The 14,371-nt window shown below is 35.2% G+C and overlaps 1 protein-coding gene across 1 annotated transcript in view; it reads right to left on the reverse strand.

Annotated features, from left to right (window-relative positions):
• The window catches only part of LOC135108414 (inositol 1,4,5-trisphosphate receptor type 1-like), a 151,472-nt gene that overhangs the window by 16,200 nt on the left and 120,901 nt on the right, over positions 1-14,371 (reverse strand). Inside the window, 7 exon segments of the mRNA XM_064019369.1 lie at positions 580-776; positions 2,303-2,513; positions 3,792-3,973; positions 4,505-4,612; positions 6,919-7,054; positions 7,954-8,186; positions 9,088-9,199. Of these exon segments, the coding sequence (XP_063875439.1) occupies positions 580-776; positions 2,303-2,513; positions 3,792-3,973; positions 4,505-4,612; positions 6,919-7,054; positions 7,954-8,186; positions 9,088-9,199 (1,179 nt within the window).

Consider the following 14,371-nt stretch of genomic DNA (forward strand, 5'->3'; position numbering starts at 1 on the left):
CTAAGATTCCAAATAGATTCAAGAAAGATCTAAAATGCACCTAAATCAGAGCAAAGACTTAAGTTGTCAGCATGGAAGCACATCTTAAGTTTAGACTATATGTGGCAAGTTTTGTTCAGATAGCATGAAATAATAAATGTATAAAACAGTGTGTATAATAATAAGATATAAGATTGATATTTTTTAGATGACAGATTAAAAGTACAACATATTAAGTCACCTATGAGGATACATTTTGCTTGACCAGTGATACATCCTTTTCAATTGAAGGTGGACAAGAAAAACCTTCAAAAACAATTTTTCATCCTCAAAAATATTTCATAAAACTGAAAGTGTCTCCCATCTCTATTGTTATTACTCTACTTATCAATTACTGTGAAGTGTCCATGGCATCAGTGTGGCATTCAATAAATCTTTCAATAAAGTTACAAACAAATCTTGAGTAATAATAAAATGACAAATTTATCCTCATCTTTCAATTAGTGTAGTGAACTGTGGCATGACACTATTAGTGGGGGGATGGGTGTGAAATCCTGATCTCACATGACACACACACATACACACACACACACAACTCACCAGCTGATCTTTAGGCATGTTTTGTAGGATTCTCTCTGCATTCTCTGAGTCTGCTCTGGATTCCATGATGGCCAGCAACAGCTTGGAGGCATTGTTTTTTAGCTCAAGAACGAGGTCCATACGGGTTTTAGCTAGGGGGTTGATGTCACTCAGTATGAGGGCAATGATGATGTGCAGACCATTGCTCTCATGAGTGGCTGGAGGGAGGGACAAACCCATAAAATTTTGCTTACTGAGAAGAAACATTAAAAGTGAAACAAATATGCAAAATAATATTTAGCAATGTTGGTTGTTAAGCAAGACTGGCACTGGTCTCAGCATGTATTACTATTTCAGACAACACAGAATTTTTACTGAAATACCACAAATTATTTTTATAAATGTTGTAATCATTAAGAAAACATTTGTGATCTTTTAGTACTCTTCCAATATAACAGCATCAAAGAAACATGAAATCATCATTTTCATTGTACACTGTGTTAGTCACAGTCAGAGCCAAGTTGCAACTGCTCACTTACATGAGGTATGTATCATAATGTAGTGCACATTTTAGCAATATATGAGCACTGTATCAGTACAGTATATTGTTCCCTGAGCAAATAAAGAAATCTAGAGATGCTTAGATGCCTACCAAATAGTTTTACACATGCTTCACTTGTAGGTCAATTCTTTGGTTTTATAGGCACTTCATTATTTCAGGTATAATTTCCCGAGCAGAGTGAGGGGGTTCTAATTTTGTTACTGCACACCTCTACAACCCACCACTGCACCTGGTCCCTGGAGGCTACATCGATGATTTGGCCAGAAGCACCTTTTGGCGTCCACTGCATGTAAAGATTACAATTTCAGTCTTGGAAACACCTCTTAATAGGTAACTTTTGACGGCATATCTTTTGCATTTTATGGTACTTCTTCATCAGACCCACCATTTTGTTGTATTTTGCATATTCCAATTTATTGGCATGTGAGTGAAGGTTTCTGCTTCACAACTTGCACAACTTTCGCCTCATCACTACGGACTCAGCTCGAGCGTGCAAAATGTGTGAATTATTTGCCATGACTCACTACATATATGGGATAGCCAGTTTTGGTTAACACCATAAGACTCAGCAGTGACTGTAAAATCAAGATACATTGTAAAAACTTGACAAAACAAAAAAAGAAAATGAAATTATAGTGAACTGAACTGTGAAGATGTTTAAAAAATGTTTATAACATGTTTTAGTTATGCTCACTATTTTCAAGTTAAACACTGAATACTGAAATATATTATTATGTTAAGTACAAAAAACTCTTGTGAACATGACAGAGAAATCTGAATGCAGATAAAACTCCACATATTGAAAACAGCGTAATTTATAGCAACATGTCACTCGCTGCAACCATCATGGCAGTTTGACACTTGGTATGGCATGTGCAGGCAGGCTCTGTATGACTAGGTCTGCTATGCGTCTAAAAATTAGAACCCCCAGCCACTGAGGAAAGGCCCCTTAAGTTGCTCCGCAGCTTAAAGCACCTATTACCTGGTTTGCAAGGAAATAATAACCGTAGATTTTGGGCAATGAGTTTTTAGAAGTAAAGTGAAAGCAAAGGAAAAAGAAACATGAGTGAATGCTATGAAGGTCCAAGGTTATACAAGCATATTGGAAAATAATGTGATACAACAGAACTACTACATAAATGATGACCGGGGAAGAATGTGACAGGACAAAGCTGAACTTACCAATACAGTTCTGGTTCTCATGACAAGGCCCTTGGCAGTACTCTGTTAGAGTCTCAAGAGTTTGGTTGATGAGAGACACATTGTGCTCATTAATGTAGAGCCCCAACAGGCCCAGACCTCCTGTGGTAGAGCCACAAATGCAGTCCAGGAACAAGAGGGTCTTGCTAACTAGGTTGTAGTTAGTTTTGGTCTTCTGGTTTCTTAGGAAGTTCTGCATTAGAATAATTAATTCTTATTAATTCAAGCTACACTAGTACCTAATAAAATTGCAGAAACTCTGAAATACTGAGAGCACAAACCTTATACATAAACCATACAAATAAACCAAACATATCCAAAGGATGCCTATCAGCAACAAAATTTCCTAGAATAAACAGTGATACTTCTGACCAAAGAAAATTAATAAGAAGCAGAATATTTAATATATCAAATCAAGAGTAGATTTGGAAAAAAAAGTGTATTCTACATTTACTCTGTATGTTTCTATGAATATGTGAAATTTGTTCTACAGATAAGTATCAAAACCAAGTATGATTTTAAAAGTAAAGAATTCTTTTTTGGACAAAATTAATATTTTCTTATTTTTTATACATTTCCAAGCTCCTTCCTTTGAATCATCAAAATACAGTTAACTCATGTAATTCAAACATGTAATTCAAACATAAGACCCATTCATGGTCACAAATACATATTGTAGTGATAATTTAAAAGATTATCTTTGTAAAGCATGGCAATAATTCAGAGAGTGGATCTGTAGTAACTATCTGTCCTGCATATAAGCATTTATGTCAAGTAGCATTTTATCAACAAAACATTGACATTCACTTCATTTTCATGTCCTTTCATACTTTATATCTTTTTGACCATCTACTGTATTTTACATTATCACAGTATAACCTTAAGCCACAATCAGCTATCAATAATAAAACAAAACTCCCAAGGCTCTCATATACACATTACTACCTATGAGTATATTCATATTAATACTTTCTGATTTTGTCCAGCAGTACAAATACTACTATTTTTAGTCTTCTCTTGCTACTGTTTCCTCCCATTTTCTCTATCCTCAAATATGAACCGCAGATGCTTGCTGTGTTTTTTTTAAGTGAACTGGCTTCCTCTTGTACTCACACTCTTGAATCTTCTGAATTTTCTACTATCTAGCTGAAATTTATGTCACTCTTACTAAATTATATTGATCTGTGCCATCCATTTTTCATCTAATAGCATTAAGTATGTGAAGTATTTTGATTATTTTACTGCCAGAGTGGAGCACATTCTAATTAATTTTCCCCTTGCTAAAATCCCCAAATTTAGAAATTTCAATGTTCACCATCAACTTTGGCTATCATATTCATTCACAAACTAACCTGGTGTAGTAGCAACTTTTCTATAACTAACCAGAGCTTAGCCTTGTTAGCCTGTTATACATAAAAAAAAAAAACTTTATTCAACCATACTACAAATACAAAGAGAAAATAGACATTACCTGAAGGAAGAGGTTATGGTTCTCACATAGTAACTGAAGGAAACGTAAAACAGGCTCCATCACAGCAATCTTTGGGGAGAGCTTTGAGTTGTCAGCAGAAGACTCTTTGCTTCCTTTGCCCCACGAGCTATCTCCTCCTTCTTCCATAGTAGTGATGCCAAGACAAGAATTACTCTCATCACCTGTAATGATGACAGATAAATTCCTGAAGGTTGGACAAAACACATACCATCTTCCTTTATAATTTTTTTTTCTCATTTCATACATCGGTAAAAATTTCTAACTTGTAACTAATTGCCTCAATCCATCATACATGACTAAAACAAATCAAATCTTCGACACTTATGGAGGCACTCTAGAAAAATGAGAAGGTACTGGAAGACATCTTATATTAAGAAAGCATTGCCACTACCAAGGCACATAAAGTTACCAAGATAATACCGATACAGAAAGATCTCAGACACAGTGACCGTTTCTCCTCAACTGTGGTATTAAGAAGAGTTTTTAAAATTTGGAATAGAAATAGAAAAGAATTAAGATCAATAAAGAATATCTGTGTAATCTTAAGATTTTCTGGTGATACAGTTCTGATGAGTGAATCCCCAAATGAATTTCAGCAGATTTTCTGTTATACTGACAAAGCCAAGAAGTTTAAAAGAATATAAAGAAAACAAAACTGATGCTCACCATTAACATGCACACACACATCCTACCTGTATTGCCTGCTCGAATGTTGGAATAGGCTTGAGAAGTCATATTTGCTGCTTCTGACAATTCTTCACGGATTTGGTCATTCATCACCAGGCCGTTGGGTTTGTGGCCTGGAGACAAAAGGAAGAAGAGAGGTGATACATCAAGTATTATGAAAAATGCAACTGGCATGAAGAAGGCTGACATAAAAACATTGCCCAGCAACACTCATAATCCAGACTTTATTTTCACACTGAGAGGATGCTCTTAGTCTCTTCATGCTCAGATGTCCCACCCAATGATGAGCAACAATCCTAGCCTCCCCCACATGTACATGTAATATGTACATGTATTTCACATTATTTTTAATATTATGACATATATTTTCAGCAAAATAACTTGCACAATTTATAAATATAATGCAACCATAACATTAAAAATAAATAAATAAATAATGAATAAATAAATAAATAAAATAAATAAATAAAATAAAGCAACTCTAGGGATAGTGAAGTACTGTGAATCTCAAAAATAACATTTACCCCAACACTGCCATCAAGCCCATTGTCTCAAAAATATCAGCCACAAGCCTCCAGCCTTCCTTTTCAATAGGCTGAATATCCTCCAACTTCTTATCTGCCACTATTAGCTGCTGCTATGGTGGCCACACAAAAACAAACAATGGTGAGGGAGGGAAGGAACTAAGTCATGAAAATTTCCCTACTGTGGAAGAAAAAAAGTGCAGAAGGTGCCTCTGGCTAAAAAAAATGTGATGTATGTGGAGTTCCCCAGTTTGTTTCCTGATTTGTGTGAAGCTTCTTATAGGACTAGTCAGCTATATAAGACTCAGAAAATATTCCCAAAACTCGGTACTTCTATGTGGAAAACCACCTGTGAGATGATGTACACATGTACACCAGAGGCAGCCTCACCACGCACTGCAATGACATTCATGTGTTATGATGAGTAAGTCCTGAGCATAAAGGGGTTTACTAAAGAGTGCCAAGGAATGGGTTTGGCCTGGGAGAAGTATAGTCCCTTTAAAGGATGAAGCTAGAATTTAAGGTAGTTCCTGTTTCAACACCATACACCACAGTGGGCACCATTATTCATTCACACAACCCTATACAATGATACCTAGTATCCTATGCTTAAAGATCTTTCTTATTCCATCAAGTACTTTTCCTGCTTCCTTCACCTGTCTCACTCTTCCGTCCACTGTAACTGTTGATCTCAAATGCTTAAAGCAATCTAATTCTTCCAGATGTTTTCCATTCAATCTCACATCCATGCTTCTACCAACTATCTCCCTTGAGTATTTCATTACTTTGCTTTACCAACATTCATTTTCACTCCACCAGTCTTTTCAACTTACTATCTGAGTCAGCCACCAGATGTGTATCATCAGCAAAGAGCAGCTGACTCAGATCCCATACCCTTTCCTCCCCAATGATCAAAGTTAGGCATCTGCCTAAAAGCTTCATATTCACTTCCTTTACTACACCATCTCTATACAAGTACCTAATAAAATAATCTGCAAGAGGTTCTATGCCACTTACTGACAAAAAAGTTTATACTCTAAAAATAAGGGAGGGAAAAGGCTATGTAAAAGAAATATATAACTGAGCCAAGCAGTCAGAATAGTTATGGTAATGTTGCTCATTCCCTAGCCCTCCCAACAAAATTTTCTTTAAAAGATGTTATACCGGACCAAAGGAAAACTTCTAATGAGTGATTTCTGGAAAAAGCTGTGACAAAGAGTCCATATTTAACTGACTACCAACTTAAAGAAACATATCCTTCTGAGTATGGCATGGGGCTTGTGGTACATAAGATATTAAGGGTTCAGAGAGGAGGCTGTTGCAAGGAGCAGTGTAAGTGATAGATCTGTCCACCTTATACAGTAATAAACTGAGCATAATGTGATTTTTCTTCTCTCTGGAATTCTTGTATTGCAGGAATTCCTGTATGAGCAAGTGGAATAGGAGAATTGCAGATTTGATAATGTACAGGAGGGCAGCAGGGCTACCATTAAAAATCACTAGAAATGAGATTGGAAAGTCAAACTGTATACTTAAGTGCTTCTGCAGTCAGCCTGACACTGAAACTAAACAACTTGCCAACACCTTGAGTTGCCAGATAGAAAATACCATTCTAACAACAAGAGGCTTGTTGCACAATGCTCTTCTATCCTACTAAATATGAGCTCACTACAGAGAGTCCATGATTCTGTTGTGGCAGCTGTACAAACATGTGCATCACCCAGTATAGGTTATTGTGACTTCTGATGATAATGACCTTACAACTTCATAATCTTCATGAAAAGAGATAACATGAAAGATAAGAATATTAAGGATAGAGTAAAACCAGCAACATGTAAATTAAAAAAATAAATTATATGGGATTTATTCATTTAATATTGAAATAAAGAACCCACCTCGCTTCCTGTTGAACTTTTCTCCTTCCCTGAATCCATCCTTCTCATCATTGTTCTTAGCACTCAGGTCTGAGGTGTTGACAGTGACAGTATTTCGTATCTCCTGCTGTGCCTCCTCCATCTTGGTGTCAAAAACCTGAAGGAGCAGCCACAATAATATTCAATCTATGATATTTTTTACCTCTTCCCATCAATTATTCATTCTATAGAAAATTATAATTATAATGAAATACAAAAATATACTGAAAACACTATTACACTGAATAAATTAATTCTTATTATTTTCAATGATAAATATTAGCAATGGAACCTTGGTTGCAGAATGCCACTTATTTTGAATAAATTGGTCATTAACACATTTTCTAAACAAAAAATGAATCGATTTCTGAACAAAGCCTCAGTTCCTGAACAGACAGGCCAGCAGCTACATGCTTCCTTGGGCTGATACACAATGGAAGGATGTCAGTTACATTGCAGTGTCCTCTTCTCAAATTTACAATACTTTACTTGAGTTTCATTGTATTTTGTTATTTTTGTATATTACCATAAAAAAAATACCATGGAGCCAAAGGAAAGCAATGGCACCAATATGAAAAGAAAATGACTAGAATCACAACAGAAGCAACAAAAGAAATCACAATCAATGATCTGTACAGTTACCAGATATTTTTATAGAAGGCAACTCCCCTTCCAAACAATAATTTCTCTCCTTCCTCTCCCTCATATGCCATCAATTCTCCTTCATACAGGTAAATTACATAAGATTTTCACTTACACTTTATCTATTCATTGTATTTATTGTTTTTGGTATAAATTAATGATTTTCATTGTTTTCTATACAAATTTATGCATGAAGTACTATGGTAAAGGCTTAAATGGATTAATCTGCTTCATATTAATTCACTGCTAATGAAGAGGGACTACAACTTGAAGGAAAATACTCACTTTGCCTCTACCCAATCCACAATCTGAGAGTGAGACAAGTGTGCTCACCACTATACCAATGCTACTGGGCTGCTTTATTAAAATACCAACCTTAAAAAAGTTCTGGCACTTTTCATTGCCTCTGAGTTTATCATACAGCATGTCTTGGATATCTCTGTTGCCACCTTCAAGTAGTGCAATGCCCAGCTCCACAGCCTCTACAAAGATTCGATGATGGTTCTGGCTTTTCATTACCAGGTCAACCACCAACACAGCTGCTCCTTTCTTGGCTAAATCACTTTGCATCGCTGATAAGGATTTGCCTGACCTTCGTTGTACCACATCTGTGGAAAACAACAGCTTAAGGTTGAGGATCCTGTCTTCTTTCTTTGGGATATGAATGTATCACCTTGATAGAGGTGCAATTAATTAACTGCCTTCATATCTATATGGTATCAACTACACTGTATGGGGGCTGAAACATGCAATATGGTGTATGAAAGAAGAGGAGACTGAATGTAATTGCATTAAGGCAGCTCTGAAATATGTGTGGGATAACATGTAGAAGAGCAAAAGAGAACTGGTGTTGGAAAAGAATTAGCTGAGCACAACAGGCAGTGATAAGATGTTTAGTCATGTAGAGGTGATGGAGAAAGAGACACTGGTGAAGAAGGTAATTAAATTAGATAGTGTAAGGCAACAAGAAACACCATAAACATAATGGATAGAAAGTGGAAAAAGTGTTATATACAAGAAGGTTGTCTTTGAACCAAGAATTAACGGTTGTGCATAATATTAATGTATATGAATATAGAAGAGGAATGTTAATTCACTACATGTAATCTGATCAACTGATAAGATCACATGCAGGAGAGGAGATGGGTTTATTATGATGTGGCAGAGGAAAACCAGTTTTGCCTTAAATCCTGATGAGTATGAGAGATGGGTATGCGGTATAGCTGGCCCTCAGTCCCTCACACGGCATAGAGCAGATCAGCATGTCACTTTTTGAAGACTAAAGCCTAGAATATGAAGAAATGCTTATGGGTATGATTGTGAGTACAAGTATGTGCTTCTTGACACCTTGAGAATGAGAAAGAACCATCTAGCAAGTCACAGCACCAGCTTAATTGATTTTCACTATATAATGTTATGGAAAATATTAAATTTGGTGATGTCTGTGAGAATTACACATTAGAAGCTTATACAAGTTCTTTCCCTTCAATGTCTCTACCTTTTCCTTACCTCCTGGACCAGCATTGGAAGGCTGCTTGGCTCGGAGTTCTGTTGCCTCCTTCTTGGACCAAGGATACTGATCAAAGTACCTCGCCAGTAGCAAGTTTCTTAGAGCATCTCCCTTTAATATATGAAAAAAAGCATTAAAAGTTTGCTTAATTACATAAAATCTAAGACATGATGACCATATATTTCTAACTGAATCATTAAAAAAAAAAATGTGAATGTAAAATTGAAGCTATAACTAAACAGCATTGTTTTACCTTAAAAAGTTTACTTGTTTTTATGTTTATATAGAAATATGGTTTATATATAGCAAGTGGTGGTTAACACACACACACATATATATATATATATATATATGTAAAATACGGTAAGGGAAAACAGCTCTCTTGGCAACATTTAAAGTACTCAAAACCAAATGACAAATAAAGGTTCTAATGTAAAATTATATTATTGTAACTGTGTTCTAGTGAAAGCTGCTGATGCAATCAGAAATATGCTACAGTGCGATATAATGGTAATTCCATCTAAATGAAACAAATGATCTCAATTGTAATTTTACATTAGAACACATCATGAACACAAAGAGTTCTCTTGCATAATGGGATTTGGGAGACTTGCAAAAAATATATAGAACACATTTAGAGTGCATGTATAAACCAACCTGTAAGTCCCAAAGTGAAGTTTATTTTAATGTTAATATTATATATGAGATACACAAAATTGTTAAGATAACATTTCCTTGGCTTTCCCCTACATATACCTAAGTATACTGGTGCTAACAGATCCTGTCCTGCTGTACAAAATCCCTAAAACAATGTTACTGAAGATTATTTACTGACAGAGTTTACCAGCTTCTTATACTTTACTAAATAATAAGGTGGCTTCTCATCCATTCACCATTCTAAAGTAAGTTTTTACATAAAAGTACCTAAGCTGTCATTGCTTAACATTCATGCACAAAGTTTTTTTTTTCTGACATTCAAGTAATCTTGCAAATCTCCCTAAATATTCATCTGAAAAAAAAAAAAAGAATAAAATCTAAGCTCCTAAGCATAAATGTGACAAAACAAACAAACAAAACTGATCCTGACTCGGATTATAATCATTAAATCAATATGCAACATGTTTTTAAGTTCAGACTGTAAGGGTAAATAGAAATTACATTTTATTTTCATGTGAAACAATGTGTACAATGCAATCTTTGGGAAATGTGTATATGCCAGTTATATGAATTGATTACATATTTTGGCTGCCACATATTCTTCCAAATAGTATTTTACATTCATAAATAAAATCTCTAAAGGGATTAAATCTAGTATAGAGCTTGTAAGATCTGAAAACAAAACTGTAAAGAATAAAGCGCACACACACACACACACACACACACACACACACACACACACACACACACACACACACACACACTGAAGGAAATTTTATGGGGAAACCAGTACACAACTATGGGAAGAATGCATGAATATGTGAATGTGTAGTAAGGGAGTGAATAAATGTACCAAGATTGACTGAAAGAGAATAACACACACACACAAAAAAAAGACTGGTTCATTAAGAAATGTGAAACTGTAAGGATAAAAGGGACATTGCATGGAATAGATGGAAGGAAAAAAGAAACATCAGAACAAAACAAGAGTATTGTAAAGCTAGAGATTATTATGTGAGGATGTAAAAAAAAAAAAAAAAAAAAAAAAGAGGGAAATATCATTAAGAAGGGGAAGCTCTTTTACAGGTTTGTTAGAGAGAAACTGATACAGAAGGTGAGAATTAGTAAGTTACGGGTTGGTAATAGTCTACAAAGAAGCAATGGAACAAGCCAAAAATAATGAACAGAAATTTTCAAGAAATTTTCACAAAATAAAGTTGTTTTGTACAGAGTGAATCTACAAACAAATGTACAAGAGATCAAAATTAATATACATGAGGTTGTTAAATTACTGGAATATTTGGATGTAACAAATACTCCTGGCCAAGATGGTATTTGAAACTGGATCCTAAGAGAATGTAAGGGCCAGTTGCTGGACAAAATACAGAAACAAATAATGAGCTCATAGACACAGGCAATAGTGCCACTAGATTGGAAATGGGCAAACATAGTCCCAATTAAAAAAGGAAGAAATAAGGAAGACCCTTAAAATTGCTGTCCAGTGTAGCTAGACTACATAAAACCATAATTAAAGCTAGACTGATGAAATAGATACTCCCAGACCTATAAACATCCGAACAGAGACTTGGCTCAGAAAAATTCTGTCACCTATAGCATTAAGATAAAGATCAAGTGGTGCCAAGTTGTTTATACTTATTACTGCACCACTGTGTCATGCCAAATACACACAGTGTGGTGTTGCTGCACTGCTATGTCAAGCTGATTATAAGGATAAAACACACACAAAGTGGCATCACTCCATTGCTGCATCACATTAAATGTGAGGATACTACACACACTTGTGTGGTGGTGGCCACACTACTGTGTTATGTTGAATGTGAGGACAAGATGCACATTTGCAAAAAAAAAGGAGCACATAATACACATTCTAGTGAACCCACCTAGGTATGTACAGCATCATACTGCTATTGTTCAAGATTCCTGTATCTCACACTCCTGCGCCACTTAGTGGAATCAAATTATCCATATGTGCTAATTCTGGACTTGGACAACTTTGTGGGTATGTACTGAAAGTTCATAAGTTTAATATTTATAAGTAGGGGACTACCTGTAGAGGAAAGAGTGGGAGTGATTCTAAATGTCCAAGTTGGAATTATACAATGGAAATGGAAAATAAATAAACTGGAAGAGAAAAAAAAAATTATGGATTTTGACTCAAAGTGACTTATCCCCAGAGAAGCACTTAAACAAAATCATGAGAAGTGTAAAAATTATTAGCAGCAGAGTAGCATTCCATCATATAAACAAGGATATGATGAAAACACTTATGGTACCAATTAGAACTAGTGTGAAATATGCTTCTACAGTATGGAGAAATATTAAAAGAATTGAAAGGACACAAAGAGCAGCTACAAAAATAGTGACTGGCCTGAAGAATCTGACCAATGGGAAAACTGAACAGACTAAACCTCCCATCCCTGGAGGCCAGAAGAGAAAAGGGAGGACTTGGTAACACTAAACAGAGCAATGAATGGATTAGATTAATTTCACAAGGATGACTTGTCTATGTGGGACACTGGAGAATTAAGAGGATATGGAAAGAAACTAAAGATGAGGATATAAAAAAGTTCAGCTTCTCACACAGACAGCATGAGCATAGCTCTTTTCCTGTATGTCACAACAAGGTAAATACATGGAATGGGCTTGAGACAGCATGAGCATAGCTCTTTTCCTGTATGTCACAACTAGTTAAATACATGAATGGACTTCAGTGAGAGGTAGTTTATGCTAGAAGCATACATGAATTCAAGGAGAAACTTGATAACATGATATAGAGATAGGCCCCAGGAAGTCTAGTTCACTTTCTATATACTACAACAAAGCACGCACACACACACAAACACACACACACACACACACACACACACACACACACACACACACACCACTGTGAAATGCAGTAGATTTTCCTAGCCTGTCAGTTGACAGATGAAGTCTGAGCTACAGTCAGGTTGTTAAGGGTTTTCACTGAGTGAAACTGTTTCTATGAGCTATAAGCTCTCCTTAGGAGCAGTCATGACTGTTCAAGACTACAATGACTTAAATATGATACAAGTTCAGAATTCTTTGCTACAGTAGTTTCATTTCAGATACTGAGGCAGAAAATTAAACATTCTCCTAATGAATCTCTATTTAGCAAAAAGCAATTTCTCTTGAGAACATGTGAAATGGGCATGTGTGAGTATCATCAAGTGGCAATGAGCAATGCTGGTTGATGCATGACCTAATATGATAAAAATTATTATATTCATATGTATTTTATTATGGGAGATGAACTGTAATTGAAATGTGGTCTTCAAGTAACAAAATTAAGGCCTACATTGTGATAGCATTAGAAGGATTCCTGAATGGGTTTTAAGTAAATTGAAGGTATAAAGTAATACAAATGGGCATTACTTTATACCTTGTGCCTCAGTGGATGTGACTAAAGATTAGAGCATATATATATATATATATATATATATATATATATATATATATATATATATATATATATATATATATATATATATATATATATATATGACCTAATCTCACTCATTTTTGTCATCAGAGTTTGAATGTAGTTTAGAAAAATGATAATGGTCACAGAATGAAGGAGGGAAAACAGAAAGTCTGTAGATGTTTTAGTGAATGAAAACATTCCTTCTCACTGTAAAGATAAAATGGAAATCATAAGCCACTGTCACACAATGATGTTGCTGGTGCAGTATGCATGATCAGGAACAAATGTATAATTCTTTAAAATAATGGAAAAAGTAGAAATTTTACTACTACTACTATTATCACAAAAAATAATGCCTTGACTCAAAAAACATAGCTACAGTTCAGTTTGCATCCAGTATATGGATGCAAAATGTATTCATAATCAGATCATAAAACTTATGAGCTAACACCAATACTTAGGCTTACTTCCCAACTTCAATACTGGTCAAGTTTCCTTAAAGTTGGGGATTCACTGTTGAGTCAGCACAAGAAAACACTTAGCTGGGATAACAAAGGGTAAGGTTTAGAAGAATGTAACCACTGCAGTTTCCATTTAAGCTTTGGCATAGTTAATGTTCTCAAAATATATCGTGACAGTGTGATAAGTATTAAAATTCAAAAGAAAAATCTATGGTCTGTAGTGGTTGTACAGTGAGTATAAAATGGAAGTGAGGAAAAATTAGCCAACAAAGTGGGCCAAGAACCGAATAGCAAGACAACAGAGACATGGAACTGACATACATGTACCACACACCCACACTGGCACTCAGGACTACAGTGTTCAGGTACAAACTTTTCTTGGCTCAGTATGCATATAGATACTCTAAAATGAAAGGATACGATATACAAGTATGTAGATGAAAACGTTACAGCACTTTCCACACTTCTTTTATTTCAATCAAATTAGTTTCTATAGAATAAAAAATGGCAATGTAATACCAATATTTCCAAATAAGAAAATCTAAAAAGCAGGGAAGTACCTAGCATCATTATCAACAAATGTGTACAATTACATATATGGAGTGTTGTCACACTGCTCAGTAATTTTCATTCACCATCCTGCATTATGGAAATGCTCACTTGATGATGACACAATATTACTATATTCTTCACTCTTAT

Source organism: Scylla paramamosain, chromosome 17 (assembly GCF_035594125.1).
Source record: "Scylla paramamosain isolate STU-SP2022 chromosome 17, ASM3559412v1, whole genome shotgun sequence".
NCBI lineage: Eukaryota > Metazoa > Arthropoda > Malacostraca > Decapoda > Portunidae > Scylla > Scylla paramamosain.